The 22,501-nt window shown below is 40.5% G+C and overlaps 1 protein-coding gene across 4 annotated transcripts in view; it reads left to right on the plus strand.

Moving 5' to 3' along the window:
* Positions 1-22,501, plus strand: part of EML4 (EMAP like 4) — a 254,826-nt gene that overhangs the window by 171,604 nt on the left and 60,721 nt on the right. For all 4 annotated transcript variants that reach the window (XM_077813843.1, XM_077813841.1, XM_077813842.1 and 1 more), the window contains 2 exons: positions 16,515-16,638; positions 21,562-21,711. In XM_077813843.1, the coding sequence (XP_077669969.1) occupies positions 16,515-16,638; positions 21,562-21,711 (274 nt within the window). The remainder of the gene's footprint in view (positions 1-16,514; positions 16,639-21,561; positions 21,712-22,501) is intronic.

Raw genomic sequence — 22,501 nt, forward strand, 5'->3', positions numbered from 1 at the left:
TGGAGCAGATGGGAAAAAATAATGCACTCGTGGCCATAGCTGTTGCATGAGCATTCTGTTGAGTAGCCCTGGGTGTAATATCTCACCTAAGCTATGCACCTGTTACAGATGGTGGCCATGCTCCCTCTATTATCACTAACCCCACCAACATTACCTATGTATTCTCTGAGTTGAGTTGCTGCCAGTTAGCCCTCAGCCAAGTCCTGAGCTTTCCTAGACCCGAGCTGGGACAGACATGATAAAGACAAGAATGATTCAGCAATGATGATAGCATTTAATTAATATTAGACGCTTAAATATTATTTTTTGCCTGCTCCAAGAATTTTTTTCTCCTTTTGCTTCATTAATCCTTGTAAACCAAGTTCATAGAACAAATTCCAGTGGTGGAAGGCATGTGGCCTGTGAAATCCAACAAAAGCATGTGTGAATTATGCAGGTGCTTACCACAGGCCCTTAGCTAAAGTTGTTCTATTAAGTTCTTTACCAGCAGGTGTTTATAATCATCTAGCAAAAACCTGCATTTTCTTATTCAGCAGAGATGTGATTTTAAGTATTAACCATAAAGTATTCATATTTATACACCCAGAAGGATGGAGCATGGTGCCAAAGGCGCTGTTTATCTTAAAGAAGATAAAACTAACTTTTTTTCATTGGGATGCCAGGGTTCTTTTTTAGACTATAAAGTCTAAAGTGATAGCAGCTCTGTGCATGACTCACTTTATTCACTTTATAAAAAGTACAATCCCTAAAGACATTTTTGGATGGCAATAAATTAAATACCATATGTGAAAGAATTAATGAAAAACACACAGTACATTCCTAATTTTGTTATTTTTAGTAATCTTCAGTGCTTCATTAATTCCTAATACTTTTCTTTCCTGTTTGTCTTTATAATCGTTTTACCTTCGTGCAGATTGTGGACTCAGTCTTGGAGCTCATACAGACAAAACTCGATGTTAGTGTGACTCATGCCTAAGGGAGTCTCCAGGCCCAATTCACCATTTCACCATCAGATACGTAGAATCATAGAATTGTAGGGCTGATTATCTGATTTTGTCCCTGCGCATGTTTGTGCTGTTCTTTTGTACTCATCCTTAACAATTTGTCTGTGTTTCCACTTTATTTTTGGTAGGATTTCTTTTTGATTTTCAGGTCATTTAAAGGTTGTTGCAGTCGTATTGGCCACTTACTATTCCTCTTATCTTTCCTTGGGATAATTTGCTGTTGTACCTTAAATATTCTCTTTGAGAAGCTGCCACCTCTCCTGAACTCCTTTATCCCTTTATTTTTTTTCCCATGGGACCTTACCTGTCAGTTCCCTCAGTTTCTTAAAGTTTGCTTTGTGGTTTTTTGAAGTCCATTGTCCTTATTTTGCTGCTCTCTCTCTCATTTTCTGTAGAAACTTGAAGTCTGTTATTTCATTATCACTTTTTTACCTAAGTTGCCTTCCTTCTTCAGATTTGCAACTAATTTCTCTCTATTAATCAGAATCAAGTCTAAAATAACTGCTGCCGTGGTTTTTCCTCCATCTTCTGAAATAACAGGCTGTCCCCAACACATTCCAAGAACATGCTGGACATTCTGTGTTTTGCCATTTTACTTTTCCAGCAGATATCTGGGTAGTTAGTCCCCCCACTACTACCAGGTCTTGTGTTTTGGATATTACGGTTATTTGTTTTAGAAATGCTTCGTTCACCTCCTCTCCCTGGTTTGGTGGTCTGTAGTAGACACCTACCATAATGTTGCCCCAGTTTTCCCCCTTTTATCTTCAGCCAGAGCCTTTCAACGGGTATGCTTTCACCCCCTTCTGGACCTCAGAACAAGTGTATACATTCTTAACATATAATGCAACACCTCCTCCCTGCCTGTTCTTCCTGAACAGGTTATCCCTCTCTCTACAGATATTCCGTTCATGAGATTGATCTCACCCAGTAAGTCTTTGTGGTGCCAGTTAAGTCATAATTTGTTTGTGTACTAAGACTTCCAGTTTTTCCTGTTCATTCCTGATATGCCTTGCATTTGTATGTAGACATCTAAGCTGCTGAGCAGATTGTATTCCCTCTTGTTAGTTTTATACCCTATTATAATTTTCCATCCTGACCGCCTTTCCAACTTCCAGCCCTTTGTCAAAATCATCTTTTTTTATACTTGCTTGTGGGATTTTCTCACCTGCCCCCTTAGGTTATGTCTACACTTCAATTAAAAACCCGTAGTTGGCCTGTACCGGCAGGCTCAGGCTAAGGTGCTGTTTAATTGCAATGTAGACATTTGGGCTGGGACTGGAGCCCTGGTTCTAGGACCCTGCAAGGTGGGAGGGTCCCAGAGCTCAGGGTGCAGCCTGAGCCCAAATGTCCACACCGCAATTAAGCAGTCCATAAGCCAAGTCCTGCTCCCGAGTCAGCTAGCATAGGCCAGCAATGGTTGTCTAATTGCAATGTAGACATAGCTATAAAGTCTAGTTGAAAGCCCTCCTCACTAGGTTGGTGAGTTTAAAGCCCTCACTAGGTCCTTTATCAGGTAGATTCAATGTTGAAGTCACTTGTGTATCTGAGGGTGCAGTTGGACCCTTTCTGTTTCTTTGTATGTTTTATTTTTTGCTACCTTTCTGTTCTCTTAAATGTCACCCGCACGCACAGATACTAAGGGAATCAATGAGTTTTGCCATTGGCTCCAGTGGAGCCAGAATTTCATTTGTTAAGCAGGTAGCTAGCACTAGATGTACTGAGCTTGTGAAATATATACATTCAACATTCATTCCTCTGGCCCTTGATTTTAGCTATAAAACAGAATTTATTCCAGAGCAACTGCTGATTGCTTTCTGCTATTTCACAGCGGTATGTAATGGAATTGTTACTTGTCTATCAGTAGCTCCCTCTGCCAGCTGATTCTTGTGTGAAGAAACAAAGTTTTATACTTACATTTAATATTATTACATTTACATTACAGTAAAACTATTAACCTTTAAACATCCCGTATGTGCTCTTTATAGAATGAAGTCATTACACATCAATTTATTTGTTTTAAGGCAGATTTGGACTGCCTGGGTGGCACTTTGACAATGTTTTAAAATAATAAAATTACACTTTTACTGTCAAATTCTTCCACAGTGGAAAAACTGCCTCCACATTTTAGCTTTTTGTTTCTTTGTTTTTTGTTTTGTAATATAAAAATGTTATGGTCTAATGACCGTAGTGGTTTGGCTGATGGCAGGTTGTGCTGTGATGCAGGAAGTATATCTGACTGGAAACTAGTTTCAAGCTCTTTGCTCCCCAGCATAGTGTGTGTATTCCACTCTTGGATGTAAGGCTGAAGGGAGGGAAAGCTGTTGGGAAAGAGGCTAGCATTAAGGAAAGAATCATTTCATGGAATGAAAATGCTGGAATCTCTCTTCCCCCTGGCCAAAACCCCTACCGGGAGGTGGTCATAGACAACTCCATATGAGGACAAAGTAATAGGTTGCTGAATCAAATTAACTATAGATTTCTGTAGTACATAGCTGAGCTGTTTTTAATTTTACAATTGTTCTTTTAGTTTGTAAATGTCAGGATTAGCTTAAAAACAAGTCAAAGTACAGTATATATGATGTAAACAAGTGGGGGTTGAGCCATGTGCCCTATGTCTTTTGATGTCTTAACATTTTACAGTTTACTTAGTAGACCATATACAGCAGTGAGATGACAGAATGAGGAGCAAACCCAGACCCCTTCCCCACTTCTCTCTGTACCACCTTCCCGGGCCACTAGCGGCGCCCTTGCCACCCCAAGAGCAGGGGCAAGGGGTGGCATCCTAGCCCCCTCCACCCCCCCCGCCAGGAAAAGCATGGCACCCAGCATACCAACATCGGCCATTTTGTCACACCTGTTCTAATTAATCCGTCTCATCAGAGTGTTGTATTAAGTTGTAAAGTACTGATGCTTGTGGAACAGCTTGTCTTTCCTACTTTAACTCATTTCCAGCGTTCTCATTTTTAATGCTATGTACAATAGGGTTGACCAGGTAACTCCTTTTAGCAATAATAACAATGATGCAAATAATAGCATAATAACCTACTATGTAGGAACTGCATCTGCAACTGAATTACTGTGTGTACAGCTGAAAATGTATGCCTTAATTCCAGTGTATGTATATTTTTTTTTCTTTTTGACTTCTCTGGTCCCTGATCATACCATTGTTGTTTTTCTTTTCCTTTTTTTTCTATATTCGGGGCGGCATTTTCAAAGTAAAAAGAACAGGAGTACTTGTGGCACCTTAGAGACTAACAAATTTATTTGAGCATAAGCTTTCGTGAGCTACAGCTCACTTCACTGGATGTATGTCAAAGTTCCTTCCCCACTCTGAACTCTAGGGTACAGATGTGGGGACTTGCATGAAAGACCCCCTAAGCTTATTCTTACCAGCTTAAGTTAAAAACTTCCCCAAGGTACAAACTTTGCCTTGTCCTTGAACCCTATGCTGCCACCGCAAAGCGTGTTAAACAAAGAACAGGGAAAGAGCCCACTTGGAGATGTCTTCCCCCAAAATATCCCCCTCAAGTCCTACACCCCCTTTCCTGGGGAAGGCTTGATAACAATCCTCACCAAATTTGTACAGGTGAACACATTTTCAAAGTTCTGCACAAGGATTTAGTAAAGTCAATAGGAGTTGTCAAGATAAGTCTCTGCCACTTTAAAAAGTGTGTTTCTGCATAGAACCGTGAGTCAGAACATCCCTTGACTAGGTTGAAATACAGAATTGTCAGTTCTGTATCTATTGCCTTTATGGGTGATAGCGAAATTGTTTTTCTATTCAAAGTTCTTTAAAGTTTCTCCTCTTGTCTCTTCCTGATCACCTACTTTTCTGCTTTGCACTACTCTAGGAAATAGCTAGCTCTTCCTAGAGACTATTGGAAGAGGTGGTATGGAAAGAGAAGAAATGTTTGAGATAAATCTGAAATATCTCTTTGTACCCCAAAAATTGTTAAAACTTTAGGAGGAAACCAATAAATTTCAGTTTGTTCTTCACCATGCCAGTTAAGCCATATAAATTAAAAGGGAGTTAAACTTCTGGTTTTTCTAGCTTGTATTTACAGGAATATGGCCCTGGGCAAATATTTTCTTTTTGAAAATGTTTTTGTTGATATGCTGCCATCATCTGTACTGTTTGAAAATATTTTGCATTAATTCTCTCATTGCCCTCAGGGTTATACCTAATGAAATGTTATGGTCTGACAGAAGGGGGGAAGCAAAGAAAATGCTTTGGTATCTTTTTTTCAAGGAGAGGCTTGGTCAAGTAATATTTGATTAATACATCTTGATTAAATACATTTAAAAGTGAATCCATAGAATAATCTGGAATATGCACAAAATACCAGCAAAGGCCAAAAATGCAGTGTCTTTCATATGGGAAATGAAGAGAGTTACTCTGTATCTGAGGATGCTGTAGACAACCTCCCTTCCCCAAAGCTCCACATTATTGCACTCCTCCTTTCTTGCTTCAGTCGCAAACAATGCAAGGTACTCTCTTCCCCAGGGACTGAACATGCAGCTAGCGCCTGCTTTGCAATAGGGGAGTGAGAGGTGCCTGGAGTCATTTTGTACTTTCAGGACTAGCTAGCCAACCCATAAGCACGAAGAAAATTCAGTCTTTAAACAGGAATTTAAGTTCTCACTGTGAGTGTTTGTTTGTAAATGCCTGGAGACAATACTGTATTTGTATGTTAAATTATGGAAGCATGAACACAAGATTTTCATAAAAGGTTCATTTTTATTACCTTAACATCTGTGGATAGCCAGTATGGTTTTGTCTTTGTAAAGTGTACATGATAACAAGTATATTGAAAAAAATCAATTAAACATATGACTTGTTTGGAATAATTATCTAAACAGTTTGTCAGACCAGTTGCAGCCTGTGTCAACACAAAAATATAATTAATACATATCTCTGGTAAAATAAGTGCAGTTCTAGTCTGGCTACTTGGAAATAATTCTCATTGATGGTCCATGCTTTTGACAAGTTTAAGCCAAATTCTCTACTGGTGTAAATGGGCAAAATTCCAGTGAGGTAAGTGGAGCTGCATCCATTTACACAAGCAGAGAATTTGGACCACTATTTTTATATTCATTTTGGCATTGTAGTTTTGATACTTGCTTTATTACAATGAAACTAAGTTGAGTCACTTTGTATTCTTGAGAAGGCAAAACTTGTATGCATGGGTTAATTTCCTTTGGACCCAGTAACTACTACTCATTACTTATAGGAATAATTGGTGCAATACTGCAAAATTATCATTTTCAGTGACCTATGCCCTTTGGTCACTTTTATGCTATCTTTCAGTTGTGTTCAGAATATTATGAAAATCTTGCTTCACTTGATTCCAGTGTTGGGAAGTTCTACTTTGGGGACTAAAGGCTGCTTGAAATTCAAGTTAAATGAATTCTTGATGTTTCAGACAGCTGACTGGAGTACGTTAAAAGTGGCAAATGCATCATGAAATCATGTTCTTTGAAGTCAGAGGACTTAATAAATTTGGTTTACTGGAATCTACTTTGACTGCTAGTTAGACAACAAGAAAACAAAGTACTATAAATCAACAATAAAAGTTGTTTCTGATTAATAAAGTTAACTGCCTTAAATTAAATATGTCACACAAGCAGTAGAACAGCAGCTTTAACAACTCAAGTGTAACTAGCTCGTGATTCAGATATTCATGTACACTGATTCATCTGTCAGATTAGTCAAAGGATTTTGGTTTAGAATGAATAGAATACTTAAATTCAAGTATTCACCTCATCAAATGACTGAACAATCACCTCATAAAACAGGTGTGTCAAATTTGTTAGTATTATGATCTTTTTGTCATTTACATAGAGTAGCATCTTGAGGTATAGTCACTCCGTTTGAATGATCTGTTTGCGTTCCTTAGCTGGTTATTAGATTTCTTTGTACACTGGTAAATGCAAATACAGTAAAAGCTGTATTATCCGGCACTTTGCCAACTGGAAAGCTCTATAAACTGCCATTTTTGATCTTCATTGAAAATCCAGTTTATAGTCCGGTTGGTGCGTGGACGGCAGTCTCCCTACCTGGCTCCGGATGGCTTCCCAGAAACGGTGACATGTCCCTGCTCTCTTAGGTGGAGGAACAGCCATGAGGGGTTCGGCGTGAGGGAGGAGGTGCGGGGCGCGGACTCTGGAAGGGTGTTTGGGTGTGGAAGGGGGCTCGGGACATGGGGTTGGGGCACAAAGGGAGGTGTGGGATGCCGTATCCGGGTGGTGGTCACCTCAGGCGGCTCCCCACAAGTGATGATATTTCCCTGCGGGTGCTGCCCCAGCCAATGGGAACTGCCGAGCCAGCGCTCAGGTTGGGGCAGGGGCAGAGCACAGAGCTGCGTAGCCGTGCCTCCAACTAGGAGCAGCAGGGACATGTCGCCACTTGCAGGGATCCGCCCAAGGTGAGCGCTGCCCGGCTCTGGCACCCTGCACCCCAACCCCCTACCCCGAACTCCCTTCCAAAGCCCACGCCCCGCACCTCCTCCCTCACTCTGAACCCCTCATGGCTGTTCATCCACTTAAGAGAGCCAGAAAGGAGAGCCTTACACCCCCTCCCACACCCAAACTCCCTCCCAGTTAATTAAGAGGAATGTTTTACTTATTGGCACACTCCATTTTCCCGACATGTCGGATAACAAAGCTTTTACTGTATTAAATTATGGTAAATGTAAATTTTGTCAGCCTGAAAGTGTTATAATTTCTGTTACGGTACTATGGTATTATTTATATAGTATCATAAGTATGTGTGGTGCTTTACAGACAAATACAATGACAAGATCTTTCGGTAGTGAGTTTGCAAGCTAAATTAATGCAGTTATTTAGTATGTTTTAAGATTTCATTGCTCTGTGATTTGTTAGAGGTCATGATGCCACAGAAGCTAGCATAGTGGTTCATCTTGGTTGTTAAGATCATAATTTTTCTTTTGTCTCAGTAACTGAGTTGGTCTTCCTTCAAGTCTAGTTAGGCTTGTCACAATATCTCCAGGTCTTGTAATTACTGGTGTTTTCAGGGCCCCAGTTTTATTCCACAGAATTTCAATCAATCCTAAGAATCCTTTGAATTCAGTAGGAGCTTCCTCAGGTCTGTATTCACTAGATAGGTGAGTTGCCAGTTCTCAGACTTAGTTGTTTGGTTCTGGGAGGAAACCTTGACTAACTACACTTTATTTCTAACATTATCCATGCTCATTCTGTCTTTTTCATAACTGGAAATAGACTTTTTGTTGTTTCCAATCTTTGTTCTCTGACTGTAGTTTTATTATTTATTTTTTGTGTACACCTATGTAGTTGAAACCCTGAGAAAGATCTGGACCCTGTCCTCAGAGTTTACTATTTAAATTACGCTTTTGGCTCTCGTCCTTGATTGCACATTTCTAGGTCTTGTGCATCTTCTAAAATGCTTTTGTATTAATCATAGAATATCAGGATTGGAAGAGACCTCGGGAGGTCATCTAGTCCAGCCCCCTGCTCAAAGCAGGGCCAATCCCCAATTTTTGCCCCAGATCCCTAAATGGCCCCTTCAAGGATTGAACTCACAACCCTGGGTTTAGCAGGCCAATGCTCAAACCACTGAGCTATCCCTCCTATCTATCTATGTATGTATGTAATGTATGTATGTATGTATGTAGAATACTGAAATCTACTGCTGTTGCTACTATGAAATTATCTGCTCTCTCCTACCTTTCTTGTTCTCCAAGAAAAGAGTTTCTTTCAATTTGAAGTGAATGGACAACCTGTCATTGACTTCAATAAGAGCAGATCTGGGTCCACTGTTAGTACCCATAGTTGTACTATTTAAGTTTGTCACAATTCTGTTATTTTTTACTTGACAATCCTGGGGATCATTAAATAAACCAGTGAATGAGAAAGGAATAAAATTTTAATAAAATAAATTGGACAGCTTCTGCAGTGAGCTGCTTTACACAGCCATGTGGTGCTCCCAACCCCCTCCTTCAAGGCACATTTCCAAATTCCTGTGTTCATAATACTGTCCCTTGTGAGGGAGCGTCTCTAAATTATAATCTTCTACAAACATATCTCTACATCTTTTCTCTTAAAGAAAAACAAATTAACTCTTCTATATTAACAGCTATCTAATAATACATGCATTACTTTCTCAACCCACGTAGTACATTTCCATAAACCCAATGTGTCAGTTACCTAGAAAGGAGAGGTTACCAGCACATCATTCTCGAGTGAGTCTTTACCACTCAGTTTAGTCAAATACTCCTTCTCCGGGCAGGTTAACAAGTCTCTGTGTCTTTCAGGGTGTTAAATCTCCCACTCTGATTTTCTCAATATCAACTTTTCATTAGAGTCTGAGTTGTTCTCCTGTTTCTTGACAGTTTCTCCGTTGTGCGTTGATGATAAAGGATCAGTCAGATGGGAAATACCAGAGTCCATATCTACTGTCAGTGTGTTGGAACTTTCGTAAATCCCTTCAATAACGTCAAAATGTGTCCCATTGGTCTGTCTGTCAACTACATAAAACCTTGGATGCAGCTGTTCTTTGATGATAACCTTTTGGCCCCAAGTATTAGAGGTGTGATTCCTCAGGCACACTCTCTCACCTGGGTTAAGAAATGGGAGATCCCATATGGGCCCTTTTGTCAAAATATTTCTGCTTCCACTTCTGGTTTTCTTTCATCTTCCCTATGGTTTCATTGTTATGAGATTTCAGCAGGTTATCAGTAATTGGTAATTTAGATCTAATCCTTCTTCCTGCTAACAGCTGAGCTGGAGAAAAGCCATTCTCCAGAGGTGTACTTTGGTAAACTAGTAATGCTGCATACAAATCACCCCCACTGTCAAAAGTCTTTTCATAAGGTTCTTTGCTGTCTGTATAGACCTTTTCACAAGTCCATTTGATTGGGGGTATTTTAGACTTGATGTTTTGTGATTGAAAATCGCAATCTATGGCAAATTGCCTACAATCTGAACTGGAAAATTGCAGTCATAGAATCATAGAATATCAGGGTTGGAAGGGACCCCAGAAGGTCATCTAGTCCAACCCCCTGCTCGAAGCAGGACTAATTCCCAGTTAAATCATCCCAGCCAGGGCTTTGTCAAGCCTGACCTTAAAAACCTCTAAGGAAGGAGATTCTACCACCTCCCTAGGTAACGCATTCCAGTGTTTCACCACCCTCATAGTGAAAAAGTTTTTCCTAATATCCAATCTAAACGTCCCCCACTGCAACTTGAGACCATTACTCCTCGTTCTGTCATCTGCTACCATTGAAAACAGTCTAGAGCCATCCTCTTTGGAACCCCCTTTCAGGTAGTTGAAAGCAGCTATCAAATCCCCCCTCATTCTTCTCTTCTGCAGACTAAACAATCCCAGCTCCCTCAGCCTCTCCTCATAAGTCATGTGTTCCAGACCCCTAATCATTTTTGTTGCCCTTCGCTGGACTCTCTCCAATTTATCCACATCCTTCTTGTAGTGTGGGGCCCAAAACTAGACACAATACTCCAGATGAGGCCTCACCAATGTCAAATAGAGGGGAATGATCACATCCCTCGATCTGCTCGCTATGCCCCTACTTATACATCCCAAAATGCCATTGGCCTTCTTGGCAACAAGGGCACACTGCTGACTCATATCCAGCTTCTCATCCACTGTCACCCTTAGGTCCTTTTCCGCAGAACTGCTGCCTAGCCATTCGGCCCCTAGTCTGTAGTGGTGCATTGGATTCTTCCGTCCCAAGTGCAGGACCCTATTGAACCTCATCAGATTTCTTTTGGCCCAATCCTCCAATTTGTCTAGGTCCTTCTGTATCCTATCCCTCCCCTCCAGCGTATCTACCACTCCTCCCAGTTTAGTATCATCCGCAAATTTGCTGAGAGTGCAATCTACACCATCCTCCAGATCATTTATGAAGATATTGAACAAAACCGGCCCCAGGACCGACCCCTGGGGCACTCCACTTGACACCGGCTGCCAACTAGACATGGAGCCATTGATCACTGCCCGTTGAGCCCGACAATCTAGCCAGCTTTCTACCCACCTTATAGTGCATTCATCCAGCCCATACTTCCTTAACTTGCTGACAAGAATACTGTGGGAGACCGTGTCAAAAGCTTTGCTAAAGTCAAGAAACAATACATCCACTGCTTTCCCTTCATCCACAGAACCAGTAATCTCATCATAAAAGGCGATTAGATTAGTCAGGCATGACCTTCCCTTGGTGAATCCATGCTGGCTGTTCCTGATCACTTTCCTCTCATGCAAGTGCTTCAGGATTGATTCTTTGAGGACCTGCTCCATGATTTTTCCAGGGACTGAGGTGAGGCTGACTGGCCTGTAGTTCCCAGGATCCTCCTCCTTCCCTTTTTTAAAGATTGGCACTACATTAGCCTTTTTCCAGTCCATTATATCTAAGGACTTCATGTGGAATTCTATGTCTAGAGAAGATTCCCTTCATGCTCTCACTGACTTACTACTAGTACTGTGCAGTGTGCAAATGTCTGGAGACCAAGAATAATAATTTGTGACTACTAAATAATCCTTTGATTGCCAGTTAAATAAATCAATGCCAACCTACTCATGAGGCCTTTGTGTAAATGGATGAGGTTTCAGTGTCTGCTTGTTGTCATGCTTGTATTTCAAGTAGAAAAGCAGTTTCCTACCACATTAGTAGTGATGTGATTGATCCGCAGCCAATACAACACATCTTGTGCTTGTTCTTTGCACTTCTTAATTCCCAAATGACCCTCATGGATCTTCCATAGCATTTCTTTTTGGAGGCTCATTGGAATTACAACCTTACTGCCCTTGGAAATCACTGCATCTATCACGGTAATTTCATGTCTGCAGTTCCAATAGTCTCTTATACTTGGACAGCAACTACTTATTTCTTTTATTATTAATTCTTTAATTATCACTTCTTTAAGGATTCCCAACGATTCCTCTTTCTCCATTTCCTCTCTTATTTGTTGCAGTTTCCTGTTAGCTATGGGAATTGACTTTACAATCAGATCTACATAGGCTTGCATCTCTGTCTATAAAGTCTTCTCTGGTTTCGTGGGAGCCACTGCTCTGAAAAATGCATCTTCAGTGAACATGAATTTACCATGCGCGTAAGTCACAACCAAATCATAGTTTTGCAGCTTTATCATCATTCTTTGAATCCTTACAGTATAGTCATTTAGCGGTTTTCTAAATAATGCTATCAGGCGCTTGTGGTCTGTTTCAATGTCCACAGTCTGTCCATAAATATACTTATTGAATCTCTCACAGGCAAACAAAATTCCTAAAAGTTCCTTTTCAATCTGTGCATATCTGGTTTCTGCCTCAAGTCAGTGATTTGGCTGCATATGCCACTGGTTGCCAGCAATCCTTATGCTTCTGTAAAATCACGGCACCTAACCCACACTGTGAAGCATGTGCTGAGATTTTAATAGGCCTTTCTGGTACATAGAGCTTCAATAGTGGTTCTTGTATCAGTTGTTGTTTTAAACCTTCCCATGATTCCTCCTGTTCTGCATCCCAATTCCATTCATTTTTATTCTCTAGGAGTTTTCTCAGAGTTGTTGCTTTGGTAGATCGATAGTTAACCATTCCCAGGAACCACTGGACATCTTTCTTTGACTGGGGACATGGCATCATTTCAATGGCGGAAATCTTCTTTGTATCAGGTTTTACACCTTGGTTGGAAATAATGTCCCCAACAAAAGTCAGTTCTGTAACCCCTAAAGCACATTTCTCTCTATTTAGTTTGAGGTTTGCATCTCTAGTTGCACCCAGGACTTCCCAAAGTCTACTATCATGCTCCTCTTTTGTTGAGTCACAGATGACGATGTCATTCATTGAGGTGTCAACGTCATTCATTGAGGTGTCAACGTCATTCATATGTTTTTAGATCATATGTATGGTTTTGTGGTACACTTCTGGTGCTGAAGCTATGCTGAAGGGTAACCATAAGAATCTATCTTCCAAATGGGGTTAAATGTGCATAGCTTTGAACTTTCTTCGGTTGATTTTAGCTGTCAAAACCCCGAGGATGCATTTGTTTTACTGAAATATCAAGTATTTGCAAATTGAACCATAATCTCTTTTCTGCTTGGTAGTTTTTAAATGTTCTCTTTTTATAGCCTTGTTGAGGTCTCTAGGATCTAAGCATATGCGTAGCTGGCCATCACGTTTCTCTATGATGACAAGGGAGCTCACCCATTCTGTTGGCTCCTCAATTTTTTGTATTACTTGCGTTGCTTCCATCCTTGCAAGCTCAGCCTTGAGTTTATCACAGAATGCAAATGGCACCTTTCTACATGGATAGATAACTGGAGGGACCTGCTTGTTTATCCGGATTATATGTTCACCCTGCAAGCAAACCCAACCATTGAAACAGGTCATGATATTCCCAAAAGAGTGCCTCATAGCCAGGTTCAGTATGATCTTGTAGTAAGGGCACCCCTTTTACCAGACTGAGTTTCTCACATGCAGCCAGGCCTAAAATTGGTGTCACTTCCTTTGGCACTACAATGAAAGGGAACCTGTACATTGTTTTTATGGTTGATGCTAGCAATGTACCTCTCTTTCACCCGTATATTTGTTCCAGAATAACCAGTTACTTGTATTTTTGTTGGTTCCAGTCTTGATTTTCTGTTGAGCCTCTGATAATCTTGTTCAGACAGAATATTAACCTGAGCTCCTGTGTCCAGTTTCAGTGGAATAATTGTTACATTCTCTGTCATAGGCAGTATCCGATCTCTCTCATCAGGCCTTATAGATCCGAGTACATCTATGAAAAACTCCTCAAGATTGTCTTTAATGAATATACTTGACTTTTCTGCATTTGGGATCTACAGCATTTTGCAAAATGATTATTCTTCCCACATTTATGACAGAATTTCCCAAAGGCAACACATTGTATGGGACCATGTTGTGATCCACATCTTCCACATAACCATCTGTACCCCGTCTTCTCCCTAGCAGTGGTTTTCATAGCAAGTGGTTTCACTCTTTGATTTGACCTATTCTGGCTATATTCTTTAGTACTTAGTACATGGATAACCCCTTCTCGATGAATTCAGCTCTTTGGCTTGTGCTTCTACTGCCCTGCATACTTGGGGAGCCTTTTCTAAAATTAAATCCCCTTTAACGAGCAATCTCTCTCTTAACACATTGTCTTTAATGCCACAAATGATTCTGTCTCTGACCAGAGACTCTGGCCACTCAGCAAAGTCACAAGCATGGGCAGGACCGGCTGGGGGCTAGCCTCCCCCAACCAACGGTTCGCCCACTGCCTATGGTCACAGATTTTACTGAATTTCCTTAATTCTAAGACACATTGCTCTATGGTGTCATCAGTTTTTTGCACGCATGTGAAAAAATTGTCTCTCTCAAATGTTTCATTCTTTTTTGGCATGCAGTGCTTCTCAAATTTAGTCAGTAAAAATATAAATACAGAAGAAATTTAACTTCATGCTTTCACCTTCTTTAAACTTAGTTATAAATATCCAGTGCTTCCTACCAAAAACATGCAAAAAGATAGATGATTTCCCTTTATCATTTTTCTCCTCTGCCGCTATGGCTGTTAAATACAATTGAAATCCCTGTCTGAATTATTTTCCAGTTCTCTACAACATTGCCTGACAATTGCAGACGGGAAGGAGGTTGCAACACATCCATTTTTTGGCTTCCACCAACCCCCTTCTTAAACTAGTCAAGCTACTATTGTGCTCACGAAATAAAGTACATGCAAACGCTTCTGTGCCTGATGCTTCACTTGTTTCTCTGGTGCCTCCCTTTGTCTCTGCTTTCAGTTGAAAACACAGGCGTTAACTTCACAATCACTGCAGTGTCCTTCTCATTACTTCTGACACCTTGTAATGATCCTGGGGTTAATTAAATAGCAAACCAGTGGATGAGAAAGGAATAAAACTTTAATAAAACAAACTGGACAGCTTCTGAAGTGAGCTGCTAGACACAGCCATGTGGTGTTCCCAACCCCAACCTTCAAGGTACATCTCCAAATTCCTCTGTTCATAATACTGTCCCTTAAGAGCGAGCATCTCTAAATTATAATCTTCTACAAACATCTCTACAAGAATATTCTACATTGCAATCTGAGAGGCAGTGTCCTTGCCTCTCATCTTTAAGAATGATTTATAAACATTGCTTGGTCACTTAGAAACTCAAGACAAGCCTTTTATTTCTTACCAAGAGATTTTTAAAAATTAATCAAATATATTAATTTCGAATTGGCAATATTAATCAATTCAGATGTCATTATGCCACTTCTCAGTGCCATAGTGCTAATCCATCAACACTGAATAGCTGTGCTTCCACTCTTCCCCTATTTGTCAGCAAGCTGGTTCAACTGACTGCTGCAATCTCTGAGTTATCATATTAACTATTAGGATTTTCAAATATCATACTCAGAAACATCTGGGAGTTCTGCTGTTGGTGGAAGTTAAACTCTGTGGCGGTGGGTGGGTTTTTTGTTTATATCTAATCAAATTTGTATATTTAAGACTGAAATATTACACTACATTTTTTAGTTTATGATCGTGATATTCACCATTGACATTAATTACTGTTAAAGGGGAAAGATACAGAAAATAGGCCGTAAATTGAACCATAATAAATAAATCATTTAGGTTAGGGCCTGTTTCTCAATTACACTAGGGCCCCTGACACTGCTCTTAACACAGCCAGAGTGGTGTACAGTGCTTCATAGTGTAACTCAGAATCAGGTCCTTGATATATTTTAAACTTCATCAGAAATTGTAATTGGCACATTGTGTGGAAAGGACTCCACTGGGACCATGGCTTTACCTAGTGGTCACAGCAAGGGAACCTTGAAGCAGGATTACTGTCTGTTACTGACTCGCTGTGCCATCTTGGGCAAACCATTTAGCGTCTCTGTACATCAGTTCCTACATATGAAAAATGGTCCTCAAAGAGGAGCTGTGAGGCTTAATTCATTGTGTGGTAAAAGCATTCTGAGATCCGTTCATGAATACATGCTATGGAAGTGCACATTATTTGTCGCTGAGATATTTTCAATATAGTAATAGTACTGTTAGGAACAGTTTTCTATTCGTTTCTACTGAATGTTCAAATTATTTGAGTGATTTTAATGATGTCCACTTGACACACTTTTTTTAAAAAAATCCATTTTAAGATAGTGACGTTTGGTAAATATTGTTTGTGATAATTCAACTTTAGATTTTGTGATAACTTTGAAATTTGGTATCATGAGGTATTTGTATGTATAAAATGTTACATGCATAGTTTATCCAAAGAGTTACCACAAAGGCATTTATGGTAGCAGTAACTGTACATGCATATTGTGTAAGTATAATTTTTCAATACACAAATTTTACAGATCTTGTCCTTTATCAAACCCACATTTTGTAAGATAATAATCATAATACTGTAAATATATTCTTTGAGTCTCTCTTAGCTTAGTATTGAGGAATTCATTAAAATTGAACACAGAAAGTAAAATCATTGCAATTAATATTTTTTTGTTTCAACAGAGGGAGAGTATATTAAGATGTTCATGCGGGGTCGACCAATCACAATGTTCATTCCTTCTGATGTAGAAAATTATGATGACATTAGGACAGAACTGCCTCCTGAGAAGTTAAAACTGGAGTGGATGTATCCTTAAATATTTGCTTTTCCTCTTTTGTGATTTTTCTTTAAAAATCTAATCTCGTGTTTTTTCTTATAATTATGGAATTTGCTTAAATCAGAAAAATTAATTTTCCTTGACAAAACCGTTTTTTTAAGTTTACTGGCACTAAAGAGCCATAAAGATAGACTTCATAAATTTCCATGCACTGAGCAGTCACACCATATACTCCTGTATTTATTTTTCTATTGGAACTAATTACATCTTTATTTTAACTAGGAAAAAAAGGAAAACTTCTCAAAATTGTTTCATTAGAATATTATTTCCAAAAAGCAAGATTTTGATTTCAGACACATTCACGTACACTCTTTGTAATGGACCATTGTGAGACTTTTTCTCTTGGTTTTTAGGAGGTTTTGATGAGGTGAAAGGTGCTGAATAAAACACCTAAATCTTCTGCTATTTATCCACAAAGCAGGTAGAGAACGAGCCACAGAGTGAAAATTTCCCCATATTTGCACCACCAATGCACTTGAACTCGCAAATGAAGGGACTTGTCTCTAGGGGCTGGTCTGCATTATGAAATGGTATTGTGTTTGTATTTGATTGTGAGGAATGAAGTTAGGTGACATGATGCTGATCACAATTTTACATCAGTGTAAACTAGGACAGTTTATTTGCAGCATCATGGGGTTAGTCTGTTGTGGGAAATGATGCTGAACGTGATTTGTCCTGATCTGCACTGACTCACCCGTAAAAGTTGTGGTCAGCATTGTGTAAGCTGATTTGATTCTTCTCCATTGTATTTACATTGAGCAGACAAACTTCTAGGGCATACTTCAGTCCAATAATTGGTTGCTCTGCTGACAATGCCCAAACTACCAATCATGCTAGTGGCATTGATGATGTGAGCGACGGTCAGGTTGTCTGCTAGGGATCAAGATGAAAGGACCCTGTGTCCTAGTACTACTGTCTATAGACATTCTGTCATTAGATGTGTTATCTTAGCAAAGTAAATTGAAACTACTCATTCTTTCCTTTTGTCCTGCTGAGTAATAGATAGTGTAAAGGCTGAGAATATCAGTGCTTCGGAAAGGAGAAGCTGTGGAACCTACATCCACTGTAGCTGTGAGGTTATAAAGAGGGAGCAATCAAGTCCAGAGAGAAAGACACCATAGGGCAAGCAACCGAAGGAAGGGGCACCAGACTGGTTGAGAGCTAATCCCCAGATGAACCACAAAGAGGCACCCCCCAGCGGATGAGTAGAGAAATTTGTACCAGTGCCTCTAAGAGGCAAAGCTTCCCCACTTGCAACCACCAATTCTGTGTATAACAAAAAAGAAAACCGTTAGCAAGGGGGGAGAGAACAGCATTAATGTTGGGAAAACACAGCAACAATGATTCAAAAGTATGCAAACAATAAGTAAACCCACACACACACACAGTATTTGGGGGCAGTGTTCTTTGCATCAGTTTCCAATCTTGCTGAGAGAAAGTCCAGTGGACAAATATCTCTTTAACCCACCACTCCCCTTTCCCTCCACTGTTTTATCTGCCAAAATTTGTAGCTTTCCACTGATAGCTTCTGCTGTAAAACACCTGTTTACACCATCAGGGTTCAGTGCCCGATCTGCTAAGTCCCTAACGTTGTTCTCGGTCAGTGATTCCCAAACTTTAACAACCTATGAACCCCTTTCACTAAAATGTCAAGCCTCGTGAACCCCCTCCTAAAAATGAATATTTCCAGGGATTTTCTCCTTTACCTGAGTATAAATTATAAAAGCAGTGATCTTGGAAATATAAAATTTGTTTTTATGGCATACTTATTACACACTATTTATTATTTATCATTACAGTATTTTATTACATTATGAAAACAGCAACACTCTTCCAAGATCTCACTTTCGTAGCTTGTATCACTTTGAATAATCCTGTTATAAGACAAGGATTCTATGTTTCATCAAGGAGTATCAGATGTAAAACAGCATGAAGGTATTTAAGAAGCCAACTCAGAGTTCCTCCTACACAAACGTTCAGGTCTTGAGCAGTCCAGGCAAACAACGCAGGTTACAACAAAGCTTAAACTTGTTCTTCATAATAATTTTAAAACCAATACTAGCTGCCTATTTAATTTTAAAAACAGCAAAAAATATCCACCTCCCTTTCTATTTCTTATAAGGAGTCTTGATGTTTAAATCTCCTCACTGTGATAGATATGCTTGCTTTGATCTGCTTGGAAGTCCCAAGGGAGAGCTCTGTCCGCCATTAGGGAATTTTTTCCCAAGAACCCCCTGTAACATTTTGCGAATCCCCAGGGACTCACGAACCCCAGTTTGGGAACCACTGGTCTAGGTTGAACATTCAAAGGTGTCAATCCAAATAAACCTTTATCATTATGCTCCTTTACTACACTTGACAACAAAGATCTACTCTTCCCCAAGAAACTGCATTTAGAACACAACTCTTCATACTGTAGTAAAGAGATAATGTTATGATTGGTCTGTCACCATCAATTCTGGAAGTTCGCTGCTAGTCACTTCCCTATTGTTAGGATTTTCACTAATGCCATCAACAGACAAAATTTCCCTTATCTGTTAATTTCCTTTCCCCATCTCTAGCTGTCTGGTTGGACAAAATACTATTGCTGGGAATGTTTGATATACTGTGGCAAAGTAAATTTAATGGGTAAAGACATTTGTCTTTTAGTTTTCATAATTTAGCAACCTCATCTAAACAGTATGTAAACAGTATGCCTGTCCACTAGGAAGAGAGCTCAGGCTGCCAGTTGAAGACATCACCTCTCTCCTCCTAAGGTACAGCCACAGTTGTTATCCAGCCTAGCAGCCCTCTGGTTTTATTTTTTTAAGGAAGGGCTGGTGGTAGGGCATTCTCTGTGCAGGATCTTTGACTATGAATTTCACTTCCTGCCTGCTTAGTTGAGCAGAGCCCATTTTTGGAGGCTTTCAGGGCAACACTGGAAGAGTTTCTTAAGGTACATCTACACTGCAGTTATAGGCGCCGATTTCGTGGATGCTCCAGGGCTGGAGCACCCATGGGGGTGTTCTGCACCCACCAGCAGCTCCCCGCCCTGCCCCCCAGCTCACCTCCGCCTCCTCTCCTGAGTGCACTGCGTCCCGCTTCTCGCCCCTCCCTCCCAGTGCTTGCCGCCACGAAACAGCTGTTTCACGTGGCAAGCGCTGGGGGGAAGGGGGAACGCAGTGTGCTCAGGGAATAGGCGGGTCTGGCATGGAGATTTGGGGAGGGGTCCGATGGGGCCGGGAGGGAGCAAAGTTGGGGCGGGGACTTTGGGGAAGGGGTTGGAATAGGGGCAGGGAACGGGCGGGGAAGGGGTGGAGTCGGGGCAGGGCCAGGGCAGGGGGGGTGTGAACACCCACCGGCGCCAGGGAAAGTTGGCGCCTATGACTGCAATAAAAAAAATAGCAGTACCAAGTTTCAGAGACCGAGTCAATTCACTCAGGCGCAAGTGGCTTTGGCTGTGGGGCTAAAAATTGCAGTGTAGATATACAGGCTCAGGCTGGAGCCCAGTCTCTGAGGCTACATCTACACTACAGCCGGGATCAACGCTCTGAGATCGATCCACCAGTGGTCGATTTAGCAGGTCTAGTGAAGACCCACCAAATCGACAGCAGATCGCTCCCTAGTCGACCCCTGTACTCTACCCCCGACGAGAAGATAAGGTAAGTAGACAGGAGAGTTTCTGCCGTTGACCCCTTGCAGCGTAGACCCCATGGTAACTCAACCTAAGGTAAGTTGATTCCAGCAGCGTTACTCATGTAGCTGGAGTTGTGTAGCATAGGTAGACCTACCATGGTAGTGGAGATGTAGCCTGAGACTCACCTCTGGGTTTCCCAAGCCTGAACATCTACACTGCGATTTTTAGCCTGACAGTCCAAGCCCTGACAGCCCAAGTCAGCTCACCTGGGCTAGCTATGGCTGTGCCATGGGTCTTTTATTGCAGTGTATTCTCCATACTTTCCTGTGGGATACCAAGTGCTGAGGTGGGAAGTTGTCATTGACAGCAGGGTGATAGTGGGGAAGGTATTTTAGTAAATCTGTTTTTAAGGTTTTATAGATGTTATTTTATATTCTGGTAAAGTTAGTGTTTGTAATTGTATGTAATGAGCCTTGATTGAAACAGGAGCAGATAGGTACATTAAATAAACATAACGTCCTTACACAGGACACCAAGCAGCTATATGGTAACTAGGTTTAAGCACTACTGAACTAGGTTGGATTTGAAATCGGTAAAGGCTCTGTATCCACTGATCAGCACGGGTCCCTCCCCCCTCCACCATATCTCCCACACCCCTCAACTTAATATGGATTGGGTAAATGTACCTATCTAGTCCTATCTTGTTCTTTGGTCTTATTTTTTAACGACCTTTTTATATTTAAATTTCCATTTCCCAAATGGTGGAGCTGCTTTGCTGTATCTTGCCTTTTTCTGAGGAGCATTTGGAATTTTCACACACTTGTTTTAAGAGGCCCAGTGGAACTGATACACTTGTACTCTGGAATGCAAAAGTACAAAGTCTGCTGTCTGACGCAATTCTGTTGCTGTGAAACACGTTAAGGCGGTACAGTGAGTGCTCTTATTACCTAATGAAATTTCACATTTACACTTTATAAACTGACACTGTTTCATGCTTCATACTTCTGCATATTTTTATGTATGCTTTCTTTTTCTGTTAATGGGAACAACTGACAGCATATTGGTTTCCTGAACTCTTCTGCATGTGCAATATTTTTTGTTAAAGCTACATATTGGTGCAAATGTAATGCTCCTTGATGAGGATAATGTCTGGTTCAGAGGTTCACAAGGGAAATTAAAAAGGAAAAGGTATTAACATTTGAGAACTCCACAGGGAAGCCTTTCTAAACTGATCCTCATACGCTATTTTATTTAAAACCTTGACTTTTTAAAAAAGATATGGGTATCGTGGAAGAGATTGTCGAGCCAACGTATATCTCCTTCCTACCGGGGAAATAGTATATTTCATAGCATCAATAGTGGTATTATTTAACTATGAAGAGAGAACTCAGCGACACTACTTGGGTCATACAGACTGTGTTAAATGGTTGGTATATAACAACTGGTTATAAATGCCTGCTTGTGTGACTATACCATAATTTATTGTGATACAACTTCATATTCATTTAATATCCTCCAACTGAAGGGGCATTTGTTGCTTTATTATTATTTTGTCATCTTTGTCATTTTTATTATTTTCCATCACAGCAGTGCTTGGAGGCCCTGATTAGAGCTCCACTGTATTAAGCACTGTACAAACACATGACAACAAGACAGTCCCTGCCTCAGAGAGTTTAGTCTTGGATTTAAACAGAAAGTGATGGGAATACACAGATGTGGGGGAGCAGTGTACTAGAGGCAGGAATAGCAGCATAAACTAGTCAGAATACTGGTCAGAGTTGTCATCAGCCCAGCCAAAGCCAGGTGGGAGTGATTTGCAGACATTATGGCAAAGGTAGGTTTTAAGGAGGATTTACAAAAGTATGAAGTTGGGTAGTGGCTTTGCAAACTTTGAAAGGGGGTTATTCCTAAGGATTAATGGATAGCCTGGGAGTCAGCACAAAGATGCTCATGTGGAAAGCAGGCAGTCAAGGCCAGTATCCTTAGCAGAAGAAAGGCAATGGTTGACTTTAATTAGATGTTCTATTGGAGAAGTAATGTAGGTTTATCTGGTGGAAGGCCATAAAGGTGAGAAGGATGTTCGATGTGTTGGTGAAGTGGTCTTTCTGTCTGTACAGACAACAAAATATGTTGTCTAGACCCTTATTGTTTTGTGACTTATTTACTGTAATCACTTCCTATGGCCTTGATGCCTCCAATCTTGCCCCCTTTACATT

Source organism: Eretmochelys imbricata, chromosome 3 (assembly GCF_965152235.1).
Source record: "Eretmochelys imbricata isolate rEreImb1 chromosome 3, rEreImb1.hap1, whole genome shotgun sequence".
Lineage (NCBI taxonomy): Eukaryota > Metazoa > Chordata > Testudines > Cheloniidae > Eretmochelys > Eretmochelys imbricata.